Source organism: Haliotis rufescens, unplaced genomic scaffold (genome assembly GCF_023055435.1).
Source record: "Haliotis rufescens isolate VD_foot unplaced genomic scaffold, xgHalRufe1.0.p SCAF_2, whole genome shotgun sequence".
NCBI classification, from domain to species: Eukaryota; Metazoa; Mollusca; class Gastropoda; order Lepetellida; family Haliotidae; genus Haliotis; species Haliotis rufescens.
The window spans coordinates 45,424,843-45,451,677 of NW_025963890.1; the positions used below are offsets into that span (position 1 = coordinate 45,424,843).

Below are 26,835 nucleotides of genomic sequence, written 5' to 3' on the forward strand. Positions count from 1 at the left end.
AGCAACCAATACAATTCGAACATAGCACAATAACGATGACGTGAGTTTTAGGTCAGGTGAGGTGAAATGGGGTCTAACATCGCGTCCAAGATTATTGCACATAGCGACGTGCATGCACATGTGTGTGTGGCTACTTGTACTAGTCCGGAATAATGCCGATTTTATCGTGCTAGCCCACCGAGATACCATGAAGCGGCTTAACATTTTCCTTCTGCCCGTCGACTTCTCTGAGGTGAGGTGAAATGGTGTTTAACTTGGCGTTCAAGGTTGTATAGTGCTAACCCACTGAGATAATTTTTGACACAAATGTGTCTTTAGTTTTGCTTTGAATGTTCGAAATGTTGAGGAAAGTCTAATCTCAAGTGGTAGATCATTCCATAACTTTGGGGCAGCCACACTGAAAGTCTTTAGTCCATGGCTGGAAAGTCTATACTGAGGAACAGATAGCAGGTGTTGGTTTGCTGATGGAAGAGTTCTTGGTGGATTATGAAGCTGGAGCAGAGTGGAGAGATAAGCTGGAACCTGGTTGTTGACACACTTGTAAGTCAAAGACAGCTTTTTGTACATGATCCTTGACTCAACCGGAAGTCAGTGTAGATGCTTGAGGACAGGTGTGATGTGTCACCTACGTGATGTCCTTGTCACAATCCTGGTTGCCGTGATCTCTCAAGTTCAAACATTATCACAACTCCATGTCAGAATCAGGAGATCTGATTGGTCCACGTGATCTCGATGAAATAAAGTGTAACTCGCCTTGAACGGTAATAAATTTTTCAACAGGGCAATAAATCTCTTATACCCCGCCACGAGCAATACAGGTTGCACCTGGATTTCTGAGAGACAGAATAAATCTCTTCAGCCCTGCTTCAAAGCCAAAACGCATGTAACAGCACAAGTTAACCTCAGCTCAATCGAACAGATGTTTCTATCAATTTTGAATTTGTGTTCATTCTTTCACAATGTCACATTAAAACATGTCGGTAAGACAAATTTATTGCAGCAGGATCACTCGGGGTACACCGGGTTGTATAGCGCTCCGGCTCCAGGTATAAAAACTAACGCGGGACCATAAAACCCCCATGTAATCCTGCTAGAACTTATATTGCAATGAGGCATCTGTGAACTTGGTTAGAATACAAAGCAACAGAACACACATTTAGGTTATACATAAAAATCCTCTAGTTTTTATTAAAATAAACATGATAAAAACACCTATGATTGTTTCATCCAATGGTGAGCAATACATTGCCACACAACTTCTCAGAGAAGACAAGTGTATCCAACATGAAGTAGGTAATTGACTCACAGTTCCTGAGAGATTTGCTTTAAATATAACTCATGATCTACCCTTTAGACACACTGACCTTTGACCCCAGTGAAACATAACAGATATGTCAAAGCCATTAACAGTTCATATTTCATCCAGTGTTGTTTATCATGCTGTCAACATTGTGAAAGCAAAATACCGAAAGTCTCATCAGGGGACCTAGGACTATCACACTGGTGGAGTTGGTAGCAACTGCAGAGAGGAAAGGTCACACTTCCTATTCATTTAAACAACTTAAGTGCCTGCCTATACAAATAGCCACATTTGTCCTCTTGCAAACTTTCAAAAGCAAGTTATAATAGGGTTGGATTGATACAAATAAGTCATCACACAAATAACAAACCAGCTCAATGCTGTTAGAGATACCCATGAAGATCTGGGTTAGAATTGGTCCTCAGCAACCCATGCTTGTTGTAGAAGGTGATTACAGGATCGGAAGATCAGGCTCTCTGACTTGGTGACTTGTATCAAAATTGCGTGGATCAATGCTCATGATGTCAATCACTGGATTGTCAGGTCCAGACTCACTTATTTACAGACCGCCATCATAAGGCTGGAATATTGCTGAGTGCACCATTAAACAATAAACAAACAAACCAACAATGCTGTTGGAACATCAAGCTCATGGTTTGTAGGTTGTCTAGAAAATATGGTAATCATCCGTCTAGTGGTTCGAGAACAGGTGATTACCATGATGACATACTTGTATCACAAACTTCCACAGGTGGAGAGGGCTTGAAAAACAAACCTCGATATAACCTGATATGTGTGTTTAACACCACAACATTCCATATATGACAGTGGACCAGTGATTGACAAAATGAACTCCGATCCACGCAATTCGGAAACAAAAAAAAAGAAAAAAGAAAAAGAAAAAAAAAGGAAATCTCAAATCAACAAAAGGCACCAGTTCATTAGACTTATTAATATAGAAAGTTAGAAATATATCACATAATTAATAGCCATTTAGGAACACATGGGTCGAACACAACAACGCAAACGGTAATATTGTGTGCTTTGTACTCCGCTGTTAAATTATCAAATTGTAACTTTTACATTTTCACTATCTATATTAAAGATAGAATATGTTGTCATTCCCAATCGCACATGGTTTGTTACTCAGGATTGCTGTAGACATTTTTTTTATTTTTCTCAAAAAGAAACATTTTGTCATCATCAATCTTTATTTTGAATTTATATTTGCTTACCTTTACCATGAGGGCTACATTTTGAAAAGTTTGAAATATGACAAATAACTAACAAAAAACTAGCCTTACATTTTAGGATTTTAGTATTTGTATTTCATTTTGAATTTATAGTACATTCTTAGGAATCTTCACAAATTGAAACTATGTATCCATTTACTTCTAAGGCACCGAAGTAAGGCGGTACGTTGCTACAAGCCGACATCAGACGAACAACGTGAGGTCGCTTTAAATATTATATCCATTGCCAAGATGCAGAGAAGCACAACGGTCACAAAGGACATGAAAACCTCGGGTGGCCAGGTGACTTCATAAAAAGATCAACCGATCGTGTTCAATTTCAATATAACATGAAAATAGTGTACATCACAAGAAAAAAATGTATCCAAAATTTGCTCCTCTAATAAACTTTGAAAACATGAATATTCTTCATTCAATAGGGCTTTAATATGTATCTGTCCGACAGGATATTCTGTAAAATGTTCCTAATCTGAAGAGCTGGCATGTGAAAAAACTATTTTGGAATATTGTACAGGATATTTGTTGACAGAAGACCATACTACAGATCCAGGAGCAGAGGGACATTAGAACGATAATTTCCTGGGGCAAAGGGACATTATTACGATTATTTCCCAGGGGAAAGGGGCATTATTATGATAATTTCCCGGGTGAAAGGGACATTATTATGATAATTTCCCAGGGCAAAGTGCCATTATTATGATAATTTCCCGGTCCAGAGGAACATTATTAAGAATATTCTGGTTGGGTGGGGAGTAACATTACGAGAATATTCTGGTTGAGTAGGGAGGAACCTTACGAGAAAAGAGTGACCTGCAAGAACAATGGAGTGACGCCACAGGAGGTTGATAACTTTGGTTCTGACCATCTTTGGGGAAGAATCACTCTATTCATTTTTTGGAAAGGAGCTGAATGAACCTTCACCATTTTTGGAGGAACAGGATCTTCATATGTTTAAAGAATGGTCCTTTCAAACATCTCGAGTGATGCAGTTCTCCATAATGCCTTTGACTGGTTTGGTTTGTTTGTTGTTTAACGCCACGCTCAGCAATATTCCAGCTATATAACGGCGGTCTGTAAATAATCAAGCCTGGACCAGACAATCCAGTGATTGACATAATGAGCATCGATCCACGCAATTGGGATCGATGACATGCATCAACCAAGTCAGCGAGCCTGACCACCCGATCCCGTTAGTCGCCTCTTACGACAAGCATAGTCGCCTTTGATGGGTAATGCCTTTGAGAAAGAGCTGTATTATACTCTCATGTTAGAACATATTTGTGTGCCATATTCTGTACCAGGTTTCCGTGTGAGGTGATGAAGGTGCTGCAGATGCACCTGTGCTGCGCCCGGTTACTGTAAACTAATCTAGTGCCTGCTGGTTAAATGAGTTCAGTAGGATGACATCCCCATCACAATCCCATTATGGTGATTATTCACCTACTCCTGGTTATTACATGGTGGCATTCATGGTTTGGCTATGCTTTGTAGGAGAGAAAGTGTAGTACTTCTTCGAAGTAGGTCAGTCCACGTTCCTTCCATCTGTCATCTAAGCTGTCAAGGCGATCAAGAATCTCCACTTTGTACTGACTACCTGTAACACAGACAAGATCTCCACATTGAACTGACTACCTGTAACACAGACAAGATCTCCACATTATATTGACTACCTGTAACACAGACAAGATCTCCACATTATATTGACTACCTGTAACACAGACAAGATCTCCACATTATATTGACTACCTGTAACACAGACAAGATCTCCACATTGTACAGACTACCTGTAACACAGACAAGATCTCCACATTATATTGACTACCTGTAACACAGACAAGATCTCCACATTGTACAGACTACCTGTAACACAGACAAGATCTCCACATTATATTGACTACCTGTAACACAGACAAGATCTCCACATTGAACTGACTACCTGTAACACAGACAAGATCTCCACATTGTACAGACTACCTGTAACACAGACAAGATCTCCACATTGTACAGACTACCTGTAACACAGACAAGATCTCCACATTATATTGACTACCTGTAACACAGACAAGATCTCCACATTATATTGACTACCTGTAACACAGACAAGATCTCCACATTGTACAGACTACCTGTAACACAGACAAGATCTCCACATTATATTGACTACCTGTAACACAGACAAGATCTCCACATTGTACAGACTACCTGTAACACAGACAAGATCTCCACATTATATTGACTACCTGTAACACAGACAAGATCTCCACATTGAACTGACTACCTGTAACACAGACAAGATCTCCACATTGTACAGACTACCTGTAACACAGACAAGATCTCCACATTGTACAGACTACCTGTAACACAGACAAGATCTCCACATTATATTGACTACCTGTAACACAGACAAGATCTCCACATTGTACAGACTACCTGTAACACAGACAAGATCTCCACATTATATTGACTACCTGTAACACAGACAAGATCTCCACTTTGAACTGACTACCTGTAACACAGACAAGATCTCCACATTATATTGACTACCTGTAACACAGACAAGATCTCCACATTATATTGACTACCTATAACACAGACAAGATCTCCACATTGAACTGACTACCTGTAACACAGACAAGATCTCCACGTTGAACTGACTACCTGTAACACAGACAAGATCTCCACATTATATTGACTACCTGTAACACAGACAAGATATTCACATTGTACAGACTACCTGTAACACAGACAAGATCTCCACGTTGAACTGACTACCTGTAACACAGACAAGATCTCCACGTTGAACTGACTACCTGTAACACAGACAAGATCTCCACATTATATTGACTACCTGTAACCCAGACAAGATCTCCACATTGTACAGACTACCTGTAACACAGACATGATCTCCACGTTGAACTGACTACCTGTAACCCAGTCAAGATCTCCACATTATATTGACTACCTGTAACACAGACAAGATCTCCATGTTGAACTGACTACCTGTAACACAGACAAGATCTCCACATTATATTGACTACCTGAAACACAAACAAGATCTCCACGTTGAACTGACTACCTGTAGCAGACAAGATCTCCACATTATATTGACTACCTGTAACACAGACAAGATCTCCACATTATATTGACTACCTGTAACACAGACAAGATCTCCACATTATATTGACTACCTGTAACACAGACAAGATCTCCATGTTGAACTGACTACCTGTAACACAGACAAGATCTCCACATTATATTGACTACCTGAAACACAAACAAGATCTCCACGTTGAACTGACTACCTGTAGCAGACAAGATCTCCACATTATATTGACTACCTGTAACACAGACAAGATCTCCACATTATATTGACTACCTGTAACACAGACAAGATCTCCACATTGTACAGACTACCTGTAACACAGACAAGATCTCCACGTTGAACTGACTACCTGTAACACAGACAAGATCTCCACATTGTACAGACTACCTGTAACACAGACAAGATCTCCACGTTGAACTGAATACCTGTAACACAGACAAGATCTCCACATTATATTGACTACCTGTAACACAGACAAGATCTCCAAATTGTACAGACTACCTGTAACACAGACAAGATCTCCACATTGTACAGACTACCTGTAACACAGACAAGATCTCCACATTATATTGACTACCTGTAACACAGACAAGATCTCCACATTGAACAGACTACCTGTAACACAGACAAGATCTCCACATTGAACAGACTACCTGTAACACAGACAAGATCTCCACATTGTACAGACTACCTGTAACACAGACAAGATCTCCACGTTGAACTGACTACCTGTAACACAGACAAGATCTCCACATTGTACTGACTACCTGTAACACAGACAAGATCTCCACATTAAACTGACTACCTGTAACACAGACAAGATCTCCAAATTGTACTGACTACCTGTAACACAGACAAGATCTCCACGTTGAACTGAATACCTGTAACACAGACAAGATCTCCACATTATATTGACTACCTGTAACACAGACAAGATCTCCACATTGTACAGACTACCTGTAACACAGACAAGATCTCCACATTGTACAGACTACCTGTAACACAGACAAGATCTCCACATTATATTGACTACCTGTAACACAGACAAGATCTCCACATTGAACAGACTACCTGTAACACAGACAAGATCTCCACATTGAACAGACTACCTGTAACACAGACAAGATCTCCACATTGTACAGACTACCTGTAACACAGACAAGATCTCCACGTTGAACTGACTACCTGTAACACAGACAAGATCTCCACATTGTACTGACTACCTGTAACACAGACAAGATCTCCACATTGAACTGACTACCTGTAACACAGACAAGATCTCCACATTGTACTGACTACCTGTAACACAGACAAGATCTCCACGTTGAACTGAATACCTGTAACACAGACAAGATCTCCACATTATACTGACTACCTGTAACACAGACAAGATCTCCACATTGTACAGACTACCTGTAACACAGACAAGATCTCCACATTGTACAGACTACCTGTAACACAGACAAGATCTCCACATTATATTGACTACCTGTAACACAGACAAGATCTCCACATTGAACAGACTACCTGTAACACAGACAAGATCTCCACATTGAACAGACTACCTGTAACACAGACAAGATCTCCACATTGTACAGACTACCTGTAACACAGACAAGATCTCCACGTTGAACTGACTACCTGTAACACAGACAAGATCTCCACATTGTACTGACTACCTGTAACACAGACAAGATGTCCACATTGAACTGACTACCTGTAACACAGACAAGATCTCCACATTGTACTGACTACTTGTAACACAGACAAGATCTCCACGTTGAACTGAATACCTGTAACACAGACAAGATCTCCACATTATATTGACTACCTGTAACACAGACAAGATCTCCACATTGTACAGACTACCTGTAACACAGACAAGATCTCCACATTGTACAGACTACCTGTAACACAGACAAGATCTCCATGTTGTACTGACTACCTGTAACACAGACAAGATCTCCACATTGTACAGACTACCTGTAACACAGACAAGATCTCCATGTTGTACTGACTACCTGTAACACAGACAAGATCTCCACATTGTACTGACTACCTGTAACACAGACAAGATCTCCACATTGAACTGACTACCTGTAACACAGACAAAATCTCCACATTGAACAGACTACCTGTAACACAGACAAGATCTCCACATTATATTGACTACCTGTAACACAGACAATATCTCCACATTATATTGACTACCTGTAACAGACAAGATCTCCACATTATAATGACTACCTGTAACACAGACAAGATCTCCATGATGAACTGACTACCTGTAACAGACAAGATCTCCACATTGTACTGACTACCTGTAACACAGACAAGATCTCCACATTGTATTGACTACCTGTAACACAGACAAGATCTCCATGTTGAACTGACTACCTGTAACACAGACAAGATCTCCACATTGTACAGACTACCTGTAACACAGACAAATTCTCCACATTGAACAGACTACCTGTAACACAGACAAGATCTCCATGATGAACTGACTACCTGTAACAGACAAGATCTCCACATTGTACTGACTACCTGTAACACAGACAAGATCTCCACATTGTATTGACTACCTGTAAAACAGACAAGATCTCCATGTTGAACTGACTACCTGTAACAGACAAGATCTCCACATTGTACTGACTACCTGTAACACAGACAAGATCTCCACATTGTATTGACTACCTGTAACACAGACAAGATCTCCATGTTGAACTGACTACCTGTAACAGACAAGATCTCCACATTATATTCACTACCTGTAACACAGACAAGATCTCCACGTTGAACTGACTACCTGTAACACAGACAAGATCTAGCCCGCTAGCCCGAGGCTAGTACAAATTCCTTTTGGGCTAGTACAAATTTCCAATTTTCCCCATTGTTTTAACATTACTAAGTCATTAATCTTAACCCGGGCTAGTGAAGCTTTTGAGTTTAGTTTTAACCCTGTAAGTCATTTATTTTAGCAAGGGTATCGTCTTGCATCGATACAGAAATAAGGGTATCGTGGATCGTATCGTCGCATAAAAACTCACAATGCATTGGTGCACCAATGTATCGTTTCACCCTTAATACTGCATACTCCAACAACCTATCACTCCATCTATACACCAGCATCATCATCACATTACCTTGTGGTCAACAACAGATTACTTACCATATAACTTCGGAATCAGTTCGTCTTCCACAAAATGTGGCGGACCTGAAACAACGAACCAGATAATGAAGTGAGTGAGTGAGAGAACAGTGTTTCAGGAGAAGGTGAAATGGGGTTTAACGTCTGGTCCAAGATTATTGCACGTATAAAGCGACGTGCATGTACGTGTGTGTGTGTTCGTGTGTGGCTGCTTGTACTAGTCCGGACTGATGCCGATTTATAGTGCTAGCTCACTGAGATACCATGCCGCAGTTTCACATGAATACCCCACTCAGACACAGTATACTGATTCCGAGCCGACCAGTCCTTGTTTTAGCCCCTTAATGCCGAGCGCCAGACAGGGTAACAAGTACCATCTTTTGGTATGACGCAGCCAGGGATCGAACCCCAGACCTTCCGCTCTCCGGGCGGACTCTCTACCACTAGACCACAGAGGTGGTCGAACAGTGTTTCAATGGGGCTTTGTTACAAAATGTGGTAACAATAGATATAGACGCCACTTTTAGGAATATTCCTGCCATATCATGGCGGGGGACACCAGAAATGGGCTTCACACATTGTACCCATGTCGGGATCAAACCTGGGTCTTCGGCGTGATGAGCCAATGCTTTAACCACGAGGCTACCCGACCGCCCCGAGAGGTATCATATATCTTGCACATAAACATCCCCATTCAGAGACGTCCACCTGTTCCCCACCTATTAGGCCAGTATCAAATATGACAGTATTGCAAATGTCAGCATTAGAGATTGGCACTAGTCCTATAGTCCTTGCCAAACTGCACAATAGTCAAGGTATCATAAGGAGTAGTAGAAATTGGCCCTTTTTAAGGCTAAAAAATAATTGTCTTGGTTCTCAGTCACTCTATCATAAAGTTCGCCGCATGTTTTGTTTTTATTTCCATTTTTGAAAAAAACAAAAATATCTTTCAATATTCCAAGTCCAACGGTAGTCAAATACAGTATTCCAGTATTTTACTCATCAAGAAATACATTAATGTAGGGAGGCCCTTTCCCAGGTTGTACACAACTGTTTATTTGGTTGCACAACTGTTTATTTGGTTACACAACTGTTTATTTGGTTGCATACATGTTTGAACAAAAATAAAAAGGGGGAAAAAAGGGAGAAAAGACACTGCCCGCCTGCACTATAATTTCAAAAACCGTTGCCTGAGAAGCAATTCTTTTATTTTTTTAAGGATTTTGAAATATGTTATCATTATAAGGACTAGTCTGATATGTTGTGGCCAGTACAGGTTATAGTCTATGGCAGTATTAATACCAATGCAAAAGCAAATACTGACATGAGTAATTGCTGACCTAGTGATACAGGTACTAACCTCCATAAAGAGTTGGGTCATAGTTCAAGGTTACGACGAAAATCCTAGAAGCTGGCGCTGACACAGACTTTATCAAATCGGCATATCTGAATGTAAATATAGTTAGTTAGTTCATTACCTATTTCCATTAGACAAGAGTCTTGTGACACAATGTATTTATTCAGGGTCCAGTGATGGCGCCATGCATTACACCCTGGTCTAGTGATAGCTCCATAGAATAGACCCTGGTCTAGTGACAACTGCATGTATTAGATCCTGGTCTAGTGACAGCTCCATGTATTAGATCAGGGTCTAGTGATAGCTCCATGTAATAGACCAGGGTCTCCTGACAGCTGTATTAGACCAGGGTCTAGTGATAGCTCCATGTAATAGACCAGGGTCCCCTGACAGCTGTATTAGACCAGGGTCTAGTGACAGCTCCATGTATTAGACCAGGATCTAGTGACTAGTGACTAGCTGTATTAGACCCAATAGCTCCATGTAATAGACCAGGGTCTCCTGACAGCTGTATTAGACCCGGGTCTAGTAACAGCTCCATGTATTAGACCAGGATCTAGTGACTAGTGACTAGCTGTATTAGACCCAGTGATGGCTCCTATATGGTCTGACTGGCTGGTCACCCACCTCTCCCTGTCCTCTCTATTGATGGCTACCAGAGCGCCTCTGTCCCACACAGCATCAACCTTGTCCTTGAAGGATCTGCAATGGGAGCAGAATGATGTCCATCATAATTCTTGAAAGACACGCTTAAGAGCATCACATGGTAACAAAACAAATGAGCAAACAGTTGAATGGGATATATATGGGGGTCCTGTAAAGTTGGTTGGTTGGTTTGTTGTTTAATGCAGCACTCAGAAATATTCCAGCTATATGACAGTTGTCGGTAAATAATCGAGTCTTGACCAGACAATCCAGTGATTGACATCATGAGCCTCGATCTACGCAATTGGGGTCAGCAAGCCTGACCACCCGATCCCGTTAGTCGCCTCTTACGACAAGCAAAGTCGCCTTTCACGGGAAGCATGGGTTGCTGAGACCTATTCTACCCCGGATCTTCACGGGTCTCCTGTAAAGTAATGAAATGGTGTAGTGTACTGTAAGATTTGATAATTACTTTAACTACAGGACCTAATATTTTTCGAGGACTAGTAAAATAAGGTTTACACTAGTCTTCTGGACTAATGTTAGAAAAAAAAATAACCTGAATTTCTAAGGCTGATTGTGTGTCAGCTTATTGTGGAAAGACAGTTTCGTGTGGCAAGAGGGAGATGTTAAACAGGTGATAAATATACTGGGTTCACATCCAACCCGACTAATACCAAATCATATCAGCTTCACCTGTCAAACATCTTCAAGTGCAACATCCCTGTAGAGTCTACAGCAGGGCCAACTTGCACAAAGCGATCTTAGGGCTATGACTGTCGTAAGCCTATGTTAAGGTATGGGAGTTAAGATCATCTTAGCAGTAAGAAAGTTTTGTGCAAGTGGGCCCAGTATAGTATGCCAAGCCTCTCAAGGAAATGATACACATCATGGCTACGTACCTGTTGAAATCAAACACATCACATTTGTACAAAGAGATTCGGCCATCACTACTCTGAAAACAAAAAGTAAAAAGGTGACAGGCATAGCCTGGGTGCATGGTCAGTAACAGTTTCACCGGACAAGGGGCATGTACACTAGCCATTCTGAGAGCTCATGAGGCACAGGTGGCCCAGTCGTCCAAGGCGCCGCGATTCGCTGTGCAGAGTTGCGTCCCTTGTGTTTAATGCCGCTTTTAACAGTATTCCAGTTATATCATGGCGTGTCAGCTTAATGTGGGAGGAAAGCCCGAAGTGATGCAGGTCTCAGACGTTTATCACTTCGGTGAAACCCACGAGCACGGGTATGGTGCTCACAAACCTAGAAACATAATCGGGGTGAAACAGGATTCAAACCCACAATCATAGGTTTCTGGCGTACGCAAGGGTCCCTGCAACTCTGCAAAGTCAATTGAGGCACCTTAGATGACTGGGCCCCCTCAAAATGAAATAAATACAATTACCATGAATACATACATGTATATAACTATTTATGTTATTTTTATGGTGAGTTTAAACTTCTTTGATAATGCTTTTATTGATTCCAATACACAGTTATGGAAATTGACCCCTCGAAAAGCCAAACAAACAGGAAGTCACTTACTGTGGAGCCATGTAATCTTTAACCCCAAGAATGAAGGACCATATTTGTAATTGAGGGCGCTTTCCGACTACGAGCCAGTATGAATAAAGACGAATTTGTAGTAATTTCTGATGTGGCATTATCATCAGGTGGTCTGAGAAATATCTGCACACAAATATCAACCACTCCCAGTAAAGACTATAAAATGCAGTAACTTGACCACTACCAGACATAAGGAAATGGCGACAATATGCGATACAAAACAAGCCAGCAACTGATGACAACCATGAATGTTATATAAAACAGAGACAAAGGGAAGTAACTACACGGTAGTATGTACAAGGGGGGTAACTCCAGTGTTCTATTCCTGGTATGAAGTAGAAACAAGTTTGTGAGGGAGGCTGGAATAACCTGCCTTGTGCATATGTTAAAATAAACCTGCATGTATACCTAACTCATATAACTACTTGTATGTCTAACTGTGCTACTGGCTCTGGTACCTACCCATCTTCCCGAGGCAAGGGAGTTAACTGATAATAAAAGTCTAGTTTTCACCCTTGCCGAACTAGACTTGAATTTCGTGGCTTGATTGTAGCGGTGGCTATTAGGAGTTGTGCCGCTTCTAATTTCTCCTATTGACCAATCAGATTCCACCTCTCATATCACTTGCATTTGCTTCAAACAAAATGGCGGCACCCAGTCAGGACAAACTGATCCAGTCAAAATCTCTTCTATCATAAAATGGATCTTACATCATGAAGTGCATCAAATTACTTGAGCACCTTGATAAGAAACATGAAGAGGTTTGGAAAATATCTATCGATGCCCAGTTAACCGTACACGCACCTTGCAAATCTTGCAGTCAACGGAAATCTGCACGTTGAAATCCATGTTGTTCATGAACTGGGATGTCTAGTTCGTTTTCATGATTTTGATTGAACTATACATAGACTGGTTAGTCCAGTCAAAATGTAACTTCGGAATTCCAGCCTAGTTCGTCAAGGTTCGAAACTGGACTTCTATAGACAGTAAACTCCCTTGCCTTGGGAAGATGGTTACTACCTTGTATAACTACTCATATGTCAGACTGTCCTACTGGCTCTGGTACTACCTTGTATAACTCTACTTGTATGTCGGACTGTTTTACTCGGTCTGCTACAATCTCGTATAACTACTCACATGTCAGACTGTCCTACTGGCTCTGGTACTACCTTGTATAACTCTACTTGTATGTCGGACTTTGTTACTCGGTCTGCTACAATCTCGTATAACTACTCACATGTCAGACTGTCCTACTGGCTCTGGTACTACCTTGTATAACTCTACTTGTATGTCGGACTTTGTTACTCGGTCTGCTACAATCTCGTATAACTACTCACATGTCAGACTGTCCTACTGGCTCTGGTACTACCTTGTATAACTCTACTTGTATGTCGGACTTTGTTACTCGGTCTGCTACAATCTCGTATAACTACTCACATGTCAGACTGTCCTACTGGCTCTGGTACTACCTTGTATAACTCTACTTGTATGTCGGACTTTGTTACTCGGTCTGCTACAATCTCGTATAACTACTCATATGTCAGACTGTCCTACTGGCTCTGGTACTACCTTGTATAACTCTACTTGTATGTCGGACTTTGTTACTCGGTCTGCTACAATCTCGTTGACTACTCATATGTCAGACTGTCCTACTGGCTCTGGTACTACCTTGTATAACTCTACTTGTATGTCGGACTTTGTTACTCGGTCTGCTACAATCTCGTATAACTACTCATATGTCAGACTGTCCTACTGGCTCTGGTACCTACCTTGTACAAATCTCCTGGGATGTCTGTGAGTGTTTCCTTGCTGTACTCAATGTTTTGCTCCGTGAAGAACTCGACCACTGCCTGCTCCACTGCCTCCACTCCGATGACAGTGTGGCCCTGGTCAGCAATCCTGCAACATTAATCTTCTACAGCATGCTATCTCACAGTCACTTGGGATCAAACACTCAGTCTTGTGGGGACTTTCGTTCAGAACAATCAGCACTTCCACCAGGCCATGGGCTACTAAGGTCCACCGTGCTCCCCCCCTAAAACACCTTCCCCAAACAAAACCTACTTTTTCTGAAAAACTTGCAACCAATAAACACAAAATCGAAGGGTAATATTGAAAATATAGGGATGAAGTTATTCTGGAAGCCATGATGCCACTAGATTGTTTCCTGCACTTGTTTGTGTGTATATCTCAAATGTATATTTACATAAAATAGAAATTATGGACAATTTGAGTGATCAACATGGAGCGAATAAACAAAATCATGCTATTTTAACTAAAAGTTTAACAATTAATACAATTTCCATGCTATCTGATGACAATGACATCATTGCATCCAGAATAACTTCAGCTTTCTATTGATATAATACATAAAGAAATTTAAAGATTTATGAGGCATTCTATGGAACTTAACATTTTTGGAGGACCCACAAGACAGTATTTTTCAAAATCCAGCATCCATAATGATTCATATTTTCTTGCAAAGCTTGAGGAACAATATTCTTCAGGCAGTTTGGGGCAAATCGCAGTCAAAACATTATTTTTAACTGACTCAGTGACTGTGTACAGCTGTAGATCCACTGTATTATCACACGCATCAGTCAGTTACTATGTAAAGCTCTAGATCCACTGTATTATCACACGTATGAGTCAGTTACTTTGTACAGCTGTAGATCGACTGTATTATCACACGGATGAGTCAGTTACTGTGTACAGCTGTAGATCCACTGTATTATCACACGGATGAGTCAGTTACTGTGTACAGCTGTAGATCCACTTTATTATCACACGGATCAGTCAGTTACTGTGTACAGCTGTAGATCCACTGTATTATCACACGGTGGGTCACATACTGTGTACAGCTGTAGATCCACTGCATTATCACACGGATCAGTCAGTTACTGTGTAAAGCTCTAGATCCACTGTATTATCACACGGATCAGTCAGTTACTGTGTAAAGCTCTAGATCCACTGTATTATCATCACACAGATCAGTCAGTAACTGTGTACAGCTCTAGATCCACTGTATTATCACATGGATCAATCAGTTACTGTGTACAGCTCTAGATCCACTGTATTATCACACAGATCAGTCAGTTACTGTGTACAGCTGTAGATCCACTGTATTATCACACGGATCAGTCAGTTACTGTGTACAGCTGTAGATCCACTGTATTATTACACTGATGAGTCAGTTACTGTGTACAGCTCTAGATCCACTGTATTATCACACGGATCAGTCAGTTACTGTGTACAGCTCTAGATCCACTGCATTATCACACGGATCAGTCAGTTACTGTGTACAGCCCTAGATCCACTGTATTATCACACGGATCAGTCAGTTACTGTGTAAAGCTCTAGATCCACTGTATTATCACACGGATCAGTCAGTTACTGTGTAAAGCTCTAGATCCACTGTATTATCATCACACAGATCAGTCAGTAACTGTGTACAGCTCTAGATCCACTGTATTATCACATGGATCAATCAGTTACTGTGTACAGCTCTAGATCCACTGTATTATCACACAGATCAGTCAGTTACTTTGTACAGCTGTAGATCCACTGTATTATCACATGGATCAGTCAGTTACTGTGTACAGCTCTAGATCCACTGTATTATCACACAGATGAGTCAGTTACTGTGTACAGCTGTAGATCAACTGTATTATCACACGGATGAGTCAGTTACTGTGTAAAGCTCTAGATCCACTGTATTATCACACGGATCAGTCAGTTACTGTGAACAGCTGTAGATCCACTGTATTATCACACAGATGAGTCAGTTACTGTGAACAGCTGTAGATCCACTGTATTATCACACAGATGAGTCAGTTACTTTGTACAGCTGTAGATCCACTGTATTATCACACAGATGAGTCAGTTACTTTGTACAGCTCTAGATCCACTGTATTGTCACACGGATCAGTCAGTTACTGTGTACAGCTGTAGATCCACTGTATTATCACACGGATCAGTCAGTTACTGTGTACAGCTGTAGATCCACTGTATTATCACACGGATCAGTCAGTTACTGTGTACAGCTGTTGATCCACTGTATTATCACACGGATCAGTCAGTTACTGTGTACAGCTGTAGATCACTGTATTATCACACGGATCAGTCAGTTACTGTATACAGCTCTAGATCCACTGTATTATCACACGGATCAGTCAGTTACTGTGTACAGCTGTAGATCCACTGCATTATCACACGGATGAGTCAGTTACTGTGTACAGCTGTAGATCCACTGTATTATCACACGGATGAGTCAGTTACTGTGTACAGTTGTAGATCCACTGTATTATCACACGGATGAGTCAGTTACTGTGTAAAGCTCTAGATCCACTGTATTATCACACGGATCAGTCAGTTACTGTGTACAGCTGTAGATCCACTATATTATCACACGCATCAGTCAGTTACTGTGAACAGCTGTAGATCCACTGTATTATCACACGGATGAGTCAGTTACTTTGTACAGCTCTAGATCCACTGTATTATCACACGGATCAGACAGTTACTGTGTACAGCCCTAGATCCACTGTATTATCACACAGATGAGTCAGTTACTTTGTACAGCTCTAGATCCACTGTATTATCACACGGATCAGTCAGTTACTGTGTACAGTTGTAGATCCACTGTATTATCACACGGATCAGACAGTTACTGTGTACAGCTGTAGATCCACTGTATTATCACACGGATCAGTCAGTTACTGTGTACAGCTGTTGATCCACTGTATTATCACACGGATCAGTCAGTTACTGTGTACAGCTGTAGATCCCTGTATTATCACACGGATCAGTCAGTTACTGTATACAGCTGTAGATCCACTGTATTATCACACGGATCAGTCAGTTACTGTGTACAGCTGTAGATCCACTGCATTATCACACGGATCAGTCAGTTACTGTGTACAGCTCTAGATCCACTGTATTATCACACGGATCAGTCAGTTACTGTGTACGGCTGTAGATCCACTGCATTATCACACGGATGAGTCAGTTACTGTGTACGGCTGTAGATCCACTGTATTATCACACGGATGAGTCAGTTACTGTGTACAGTTGTAGATCCACTGTATTATCACACGGATCAGTCAGTTACTGTGTACAGGTCTAGATCCACTGTATTATCACACAGATTAAATACTTTTGTCATACATTCTTTTATGAATTAAAGAAATAAGTTTGAGATATGAGTTGGCCACAAGACAACTAACTACTGAGAAATGCCACTTTTGTATCAAGTAATAAATTTAACTAATCAAGTCCTGTAAGGTCCAAAATATCAGGTGTGTGAGACTTTTGGTTTTTGACAAAATGATGCAACATTTAACATTTTGCAAGACACGTTGCTGTATATCTGCAGTGTTACCATGGTTACTTGATGACAGTAATTTGTGAGCCTCTATTATTGGAAGAGTGAAATGGGACAGTAATAAGTCGGGATGAAATCTTGAATCTTTTCGCTATCTGATCTACCAGGTCGTTTTCTATAGCACTCTTTGTGAAAACAATTCAAAAATAAGAACAGCAATCTGATTGGCTATCACACTGTTATCACAAAGGGTACAATTGATGCTCTACATGGGGTGAAGTGGCGATTGAGACAAGCAAAGTTGGCATGGATGGTCAAGAGTGAAAAGTAAACTTTGACATAGACTAGTGGACATAGACTCTTGCCATGGGAAGATGTATGCGAACATGCAATACAAACCATTTTAAGTCAAGAGTTTTGCCGCACAAAGGTACAAGAATCTTCTGGGCAGGTTTTCCATTGGTCAGCTTGTCAGCATACTTCAGTAGAAGGCTGGAATGAAATGTAAAATGATTCATTGACTGAATCCTAGTGTGAATGCACCGGTGTCCAGAGGGGATGTGATGAGGGTGCAGGGGGTGGGCAGCCTCCTTTCTTTTCTCAGAAACCTGAGTGAGTGAGTGAGTGAGTATGGTTTTACGCCGCTTTTAGCAATATTCCAGTTTTATCACGGCGGGGGACACCAGAAATGGGCTTCACACAATGTACCCATGTCGGGAATCGAACCCAGGTCTTCGGCATGACGAGCAAACGCTTTAACCACTAGGCTACCCGACCGCCCCCTCAGAAACCTGACAGATTCAGTGTTTAAAATAATTTTAAAACCCATCAAGACAGTCGGGCAGGTGACCCATAAATGTTGCTGCCCATCTTCAAGATTACCTACCCGGGTTCAGACACTACAAATATTGAAAATCACAAAAATTAAGAGACACATTGTGTCTTGATTCAGTTGAAACAATGCAAACAACTAATTGAGAATCTATGAGTAGTAGAAATAAAACTGAATACGCCAGTAGCCTTAAAATTATCTGCCAGACAGTTGGGCAGGTGGAGGACAATCACATTTTTTCCCAGAAAATACGCAAATCAAAATTAAACTTTGCACTGCACCTCTTCTATTACTAATAACTAGTATGGCAACTACTCCTAAGTTTGAAAAGAATCCATGCAGTAGTATTCTAGTAATAGGTCGCACTATTGTTTCAGTTCTAAGTGTTAAACAGCTGTATTTTTCCAGAAAATCCAAATATTGAAACCAAACTTCGCACTGCACCTCTCTTATAGGTATAAAACATGTTCACCAACCAGCGTGTTTCTTCAACCAGCCCAAACAAATATCTTCTCCCCCAGAGTAAAAGTAATTACAACTCACGGGTGCACATAGTCCTTGTGAAAACCAATTTGTCCAGTTTTCCAGTATTTCTCAGACCAGTCGTTGACATCCAGCACAGTGTAGTGGGAAGACTCCGTACCCTCTGTGTTAGGTGAAGTGTCAGTCATCTGCAATACAAGTCAAACTTCCAATTCAATGTGACAGCTTAAAAGTGATATAGTTATAGTGATATAGATCAACCACATTTACTACATATCACCGTCTATATGACCCTACCAGTAATGAAACCCACCTGCAGAAACCTCAAAATCAATGTTAATTTATATATATACAAGGGCTGCAACGAATACACTATGAGGCGATTACGATACATATAACGAATAATGGGTAACGAATATATATTCACGAATACAACAAGTAAGCAGTTGATGTATTATTTATTATATTCAGTGAAACAATAAAATAAACTAATTGACCATGGTTTGACCATTTATTGAGGTATGATAAATGATTAATGTCGGATTAACGAATTTGTCGGACAAACAAAATTAAGTAGCGTCAACAATTGTTATCGAAAATCGGACAAATACACGATAGATAATACATAAACATTGTAATAAAATAATAAACAAGAGTCATCAGAGAGATGACATATCCCCTAGGCAGCTGTCTGTAAAGTAACCACAAGTAAATGTGCAATTCTGTATGTAATGAGTCAAGAATGTTCTTTAAGAAGCATACATTGTTTATCAACAAAAGATCCACCATGGTGGCATCCATATGAAATGGAAAGTAAAACGTGTGTTTCTGTGGGTTTTTTTTATGCAAACAAATGACAAATTACAAGAAACAAGCGTATAGTCAACGGTCATCTATATCCCCCACCCATTTTAACACGTTATGGTCCCAAACCAGGTAACTGACCCAACATTTCTCTTAGCCCATGTCAAAATAGCTGCAATGGAAATTCTAAAATAAACATTTCTAAAACTCCTTAATATCAAATGGCACCTGTTCAGTATGTACTTTATATATGGACATGCAATGTTTGGCAAGGAAATATTTAACAGTTTATTTGTTATACTCCATAAGTGAACCAACCCTATACGAAAACTTAAATCCAACTTTTTGCCATGGAAACGTAAAAAATAAAACAATAAAAATTCCTAAATAGCAAAAGGCACCAGTTCAGTATGTGCCTAGTAGCCATTAAAAGTTTTGTAAGAACGTATTTAACGGTTTTTGAGTTACGCTCCGGAAACGAACACCACCCTTATAGAACCTAAGTCCAACTTGTTACCATGGAAACATAAAAAATAAAAATTTCTAAAATTCCTAAATAGCAAAAGGCACCAGTTCAGCATGAGTCTGATAGACATGCAAAGTTTTGTAAGAAAGTTTTGAATAGGTTTTGAGTTATGCTCCGGAAACGAACCCTACCCTATAGAACCTAAGTCCAACTAGTTGCCATGGAAACGTAAAAAATAAATAAAACATTTTTTCCTAAATAGCAAAAGGCACCATTTCAGAACGTATTTAACGGTTTTTGAGTTACGCTCCGGAAACGAACACCACCCTTATAGAACCTAAGTTCAACTTGTTACCATGGAAACGTAAAAAATAAAAATTTCTAAAATTTCTCAATAGCAAAAGGCACAACTTTAGTATGTGACTGATAGATATGCCAAGTTTCGATCAAATACACTGAATTATTTTCGACTTCTGCCCCGGAAAAGGAAATGATTACGGAAAGGACGGACAGACAGACAGACTTGCTGATCGCTATATCCCCCCGCATTATAATTTATATGCCGGGGGGATAAAAAGGAAATACTCATACTGTTATGATGTATTGTATATGGACAAAACACAAAGGCCTAATCCCCAGTAAAAAACCACAAAGGCCTCATCCAGGTCAAAACTTAAAAAGTGAAAAAACCCAGAACACACAATCATGTTGAGTGAGTGAGTGAGTTTGGTTTTATGCCGCTTTTAGCAATATTGTAGCAATATCTCGGCGGAGGACACCAGAAATAGACTTAACACATTGTACCCATGTCGGGAATCGAACCCAGGTCTTCGGCGCTGCGAACTAACACTTTAACATGTTTAACCACCAGGCTACTAGACCGCCCATCATGTTGAGTGTTAAGTATACACATGATAGGTCTTGTTATACTTTTAGAGGCCCACAGCAGCCACATCAAAAGCAGATTCAAACTTCTTAAACAAAATTAATAGGTGTGTTTATTATGTTTATTAGTGGGAACAATTGAAACATGGTCCAGAGCTTTCTGAAGAAGATATTTGTAACATGAGGGAATTCATTTGAGAGAACTTTGGAGAATAGTATTAAATTAAATTATTTGGGGTAAAGTGGAAGACGTGTATATGTGATGGCTGAAGTTTAATCTTCATCGGCCAGTGGTTTCTGAGGAGATGAGGGTCAGGGGCCGACCATGTTATATTCGGGAGGGGTTTGGGAATTTACATAAAAAACAAACTGTCCCTGAAAATTCTTGAAAAAATTAGTTATGCTGTTGAGCGAAGAAAGAAACTGCCTGCCACAAAAATTACATTGTGGCACATGTTGCAAGGTGTTTTTCTTTTTTTAAAAATCAGGCTCGTAGTTTTGACAATAAAATATCTGGTATTGTAGGTGTAGCTGAAACATATCTTATCTTCATCACTGTTGATACAAAATGCTAGCCCCGCCACTAGGAGAACAAATGGTCAGTCACTTACAAAGCCTAGGAGGCACTTCAAGAGAATTGAGAGCATGGTAAAATCCTTGTCAAACAATTAATGAAAAGATTGTATGACTTTCACTCATCCACAAAGTTCATGACTTTTTATTGTTGTTGTTGGTTTGTTGTTAACGCCGCACTCAGCAATATTTTAGCTATATGATGGCGGTCTGTAAATAATCAAGTCTGGACCAGACAATCCAGTGATTGATATCATGAGCATCGATCCATGCAATTGGGATCGATGACATGCATCAACCAAGTCAGCGAGCCTGACCACCCGATCCTGTTAGTCGCCTTTTACAACAAGCATAGTCACCTTTTATGGCAAGCATGGGTTGCTGAGGACTAATCCTTCCCAGAAACTTCAGGTGTCTCATGACTTTTTAAACAATATTGGTCCAGTAAGGGCTGCAGAGCATTTCTCATTACTGCAGCAGCTACATTGAAAATCTAATCAGAACCTCCCGAACATATTGCATAGGTTGTCATAATTATAGCCCTCGCCATCAGAATCACGCAAATAGAATCACAAGATCACCATGATTAGGCTAATGGAAAGTAATGAAGATAGCTGCATGTGAGCTTATACTTATTAAGTGAAAACAAGTCAAGCTGTTGTAAAATAATATTACTTACAACAACAAAAAAGTTTGACAAAAAAATGCAAAGTATGCTTTTCAATAAATATCTATTTTGCCAGTGATATACATCCTCAGTCCGATTGTAACCACGAGATAAAAACACAAGGATGATAGTATAAACTAAGAAACTTGTTTTTCTAGTTCATAAAGCTTACATTTCACTGGTCCGTTTTGATCGGAGGGTGAGAAAGTTGCCGTGGTGGCGAAATCGGCTGATCCGATTCGACTGGTATCCCGCTATATTGACAACAAGAAAACATTGATGCAGAGCATCAAAGTTCCCCGCCATATGTGATGCCTCACAAACGCATAATTATGATGTTACTGAAAGGCATGAAGGAGCATAATTATATAAACCACAAATAACACAACGCTGTTGTGAGTATTGGGCAATACAGTTGATACATTTGCATAGGGTAGGTCTATTTAAAAATAGTTTCTTGTTTAACGCCCCACTAAGCAGTATTCCAGCCATATGATGGCGGTCTGTAAATAATCAAGTCTGGACCAGATCATCCAGTGATTGACACCAAGAGCATCGAGCTACGCAATTGCAATATGATGTTAGATGTGGAAATAGTATCAAAACTGCCAACAACATTGGCAGATGCACATACTCAAATAATAGATCACATTCTTTTTACACTTGGCATTTGGTTATAATAATGTAAATGAAAATACTAAGGTCTCAATATTGCAAAAAAGTCATACTAGATGAGGTCTATTGGTCACAACTCAAAATATTATCACGTAGTTGGAGAACATTTCAGTACAGGGACTAATCAATAACGGAGATTCCTCGTCTCTTGTTTTACGTTTTTTGGTCAGTTTCCTTTTTTGTATTTCTTTCTTTCAAAGAATAGTAATTGTGATCATGATGAGTTGAGTTACTTGGTTTTTTTCTATGTATTGTTTTTTATCCAGTGCCAGTAACTGTTGTGGAATGTGGTTTACTTGTAACAATGACTAGTTTGAGTTCATATGATGGTGATTGATTGGTTTGTTGTTTAACGCCGCACTCAGCAATATTCCAGCTATATGATGGCGTTCTGTAAATAATCGAGTCTGGACCAGACAATCCAGTGCCTAATATCATGAGCATCGATCCACGCAATTGGTATCGATTCCATGCATCAACCAAAGCCTGGCCATCCGATCCCGTTTGTCGCCTCTTACGAGAAGCATTCCTGACCCAAACCATTCCGCTGATGAGAATAAAAAAATGCATACGAATCAAAATCCGTAAAAATTGCAATGGAGACATCATTAAAAGTTACCAAAAGTGACGGGGATATCAATATTGCTTTTTGAAATGATTCTATGAAATTTGTTTTCCCTGCTTCAATATTTGGAGCACCCGTGACGGAGCCATAAAATTGATTGTGACCTAAATACCCCTCATAGCCTTCGGTGTTAACTATGTGACTGTAGAGAGCTGTGCCTTCATCCAACAGATTATCGAGGTCAGTGGAACACGGTACAGACGCAAATAGATTTGAGCCATGGGACACAAAATATATGAGTGACCTATGTATGGTCACTCATATATTTTGTGTCCCATGGCTCAAATCTATTTGCGTCTGTACCGTGTTCCACTGACCTCGATAATCTGTTGGATGAAGGCACAGCTCTCTACAGTCACATAGTTAACACCGAAGGCTATGAGGGGTATTTAGAGCTACGGCTGTAAATTGAATTCCATTAAACGGTTGAAAAATACTACAGCCTAGATGCAAATTCGCCGACACACTACTCCGATTTTGCTTTGACTTTGCTACCAAACGTTTCACATGTGGCTATGTGCGGTGCACTGATTAAAAAAAACCGGGGGACTGGTTTAATTCAAAATACGGAATATAACTATTCCAAATATTTCCAGTGAACATGAGCATCCAAACAATCAAAAGTGTGGTATGTAGAATGTTGAATTCAGCCATATTACATTTAAATTGAGATGTCGTCGTTGTTCATGAATAAGCATATTCAGAACATATTTTTTTATTATGCTGTTATTTACGATCTCCGGAGCACAGTTCTTCTTTTGTATACACCGTGAAAATCAGAAAATTAGTCCTTGGGGAAAAAAGGACATCGGATTACACATGAATGGTTATATAATGTCAGCTAATGACCAGAAACGGTCAGATGCATCAATCAACTACATTAAGACGATTTTGAAGCATCTCTTATGGTGGAAAAGAACAGCATCAACATTCCACGCCCATGATTTGTATGTTTTGTTTCCGTAAATGCGTGGCTTGAAATTTCAAATAAACCAACATGTCGACATCCATGCTACAAATTTAACGTTTCCTGTATACTTCCCCGCCTTAAGGTCGGGGAAGAATAAAGCTATAGTTCGTTCGTTCGTTTATCGGAGATCTAACGTGCGCTTTCCGCGTGTAATAATCAGCTGATAATAGGGCCTAACACTTTAGCGTATCTCGCACACGGGAAGCTAGTCGGACGTCCTCTGTTTATATAGCAACTACATAAGCCACGAACCACTAAACCAGTGCAGCCTGTCATGATGAGACAATATTTGTAGATTCTGAGATTATAAGTAAAAAAATCAATAAAAAAAATCAAACAAAATCGTCTAGACCCTAGATCTAGATCTAAATACGCCATAAAAATAAGAAATAATATACCTAAACTTACCTTATATAAGAGGTTAGAATTACGGAAATGTCTGGTATTGGCGCCAATAATTTTACAAGTTGTCTTTGAAACAAATTTGGAGATGCACCTCAGCATATCAAGACATGAAAATATATGTCAACACCCTTGTTCCTGATTTGGCAAGGTAAGTGACACTGTGTACTCGCCGGACCATTCAGCAGTTGTTCCAGTTGTGATGCGCTATGGTCATTAATACACGATCGTCACAGCTTTCCTCGCTATGTGAAATAAAACAACTGATTTGCGCAACCACGATCGAATAACACCTTTGGTGAATTGCATAAACACAGTTTTAACCAAGAGTAACTTCCCTTGCCCCAGCGCCACCTACTTCCTTCTACTCAAGCATTGCGAGCAGACGACGAGTTAATTCATTTTTAAGTTTTGAGTGTCCCTAGTGCAGACTCGTACAGGAAGGCCAGCTATCCGCAAAATAATGTTGGAAAAAAGTAAAAGAAGTTGATCGGGTGCACGGATGGCGGAAATTATGGACGATCCGAAGTCGCCAGTGTCACCGACAGAGTGAAAAGCGCGAAAGGCGGATAAGGTGGATATGCCACCCATGCCAGGTTCGCTAAAAACGGATGGTCATAGGTCAAGAAACCCATGCTTGTCCTAACAGGTAACAAAGCTTGCAAGAGGACCCGTGAAGATCCGGGGTAGAATAGTTCTTCAGCAACCCATGATTGTCGTAAAAGGCGGCTATGCTTGTCGTGAGAGGCAGCGACTAACGGGATCGGGTGGTCAGGCTCGCTGACTTGGTTGATGCATGTTATCGTATCCCATTTGTGTGGATCGATGCTCATGTTATCAATCACTGGATCGTCTGGTCCAGACTCGACTATTTACAGACTGTCGTAGCTGGAATATTGTGCGGCGTTAAATAACAATCAAACAAGCTTGCAAGAGGCGACTAACGGGATCAGGTGGACAGGCTCGATGACTTGGCTGATACATAGCATCGCATCCCAATTGCGTAGGTAGATGCTCATGATGTCAATCACTGGATTGTCTTACCCAGAATCGATTATTTACAAACTGCCGTCACAAAGCTGGAATATTGTGCGGCGTTAAACAACAAACAAACATACAAACGAGTTATGTCCCTCCTATTGACTAATCAGATTCCACCTCCCATATCACTTGCATTTGCTTAAAAATGCGATCTGATCGATATTCAAGATCTTTCCGCGCTAAGTGCAAGAAATCATCACTTGAGCGCCGTGATAAAAATCATGAAAAGATTTAGAAAATATCTGTCCACGCCCATTTGACGGTACACATGCTCTGCAAATCCTGCAATTGACCGAAACATGCACGACCGGCGCCATGTTGTTTATGAACCGAATGTCGAGTTCGTTAAGGGATTTCTTATGGGCTATACATAGACTGGGTAGTCCAGCCAAAATATCAAAATATAGCTCCATAATTCTAGCCTAGTTCGGCAATGATGGAAACTGGACTTCTATAGTCAGTTAATACCCTTGTCTAGGGAAGATGACGATGTAATCCGACAGTCAAGACGTGTTTTGACTGCCGGACCCATCGCGGCTCCCGGTTAATTCGCCACAAGACCTATACCGTGTACAGAAATATGCCAATGAACATTTATGACATTCATCAAAGTTAACATTTCCGTGAAGAAAAGTATGTAATACAGTAGCTGTCAGTCGAAATTTCGTTACTCTATATTGATGACGCATTTGAAATCTTGCCTGTCCGCAATTTTGT

At 40.3% G+C, this 26,835-nt stretch overlaps 1 protein-coding gene across 4 annotated transcripts; it reads right to left on the reverse strand.

The window, feature by feature from the left end:
* Positions 1-1,155: 1,155 nt before the first annotated feature.
* On the reverse strand, positions 1,156-25,405 carry LOC124142181 (thiopurine S-methyltransferase-like). 4 transcript variants are annotated; one of them, XM_046510479.2, is made up of 9 exons: positions 25,084-25,405; positions 19,071-19,198; positions 18,095-18,187; positions 14,142-14,271; positions 11,712-11,764; positions 10,792-10,866; positions 10,168-10,253; positions 8,829-8,873; positions 1,156-4,147 (listed from the first exon to the last, which is right to left on the reverse strand). In XM_046510479.2, exons 1-9 carry the CDS (start codon positions 25,177-25,179, stop codon positions 4,032-4,034), a joined length of 822 nt encoding a protein of 273 aa, XP_046366435.2. In that variant the 5' UTR covers positions 25,180-25,405; the 3' UTR covers positions 1,156-4,031. The 4 variants fall into 4 exon arrangements, with proteins under 4 accessions (XP_046366435.2, XP_046366438.2, XP_048256007.1 ...); XM_046510482.2 differs by lacking the exon at positions 25,084-25,405 and adding an exon at positions 22,578-22,711; XM_048400050.1 differs by lacking the exon at positions 1,156-4,147 and adding an exon at positions 7,881-8,091.
* Between the last annotated feature and the right edge of the window lie 1,430 nt (positions 25,406-26,835).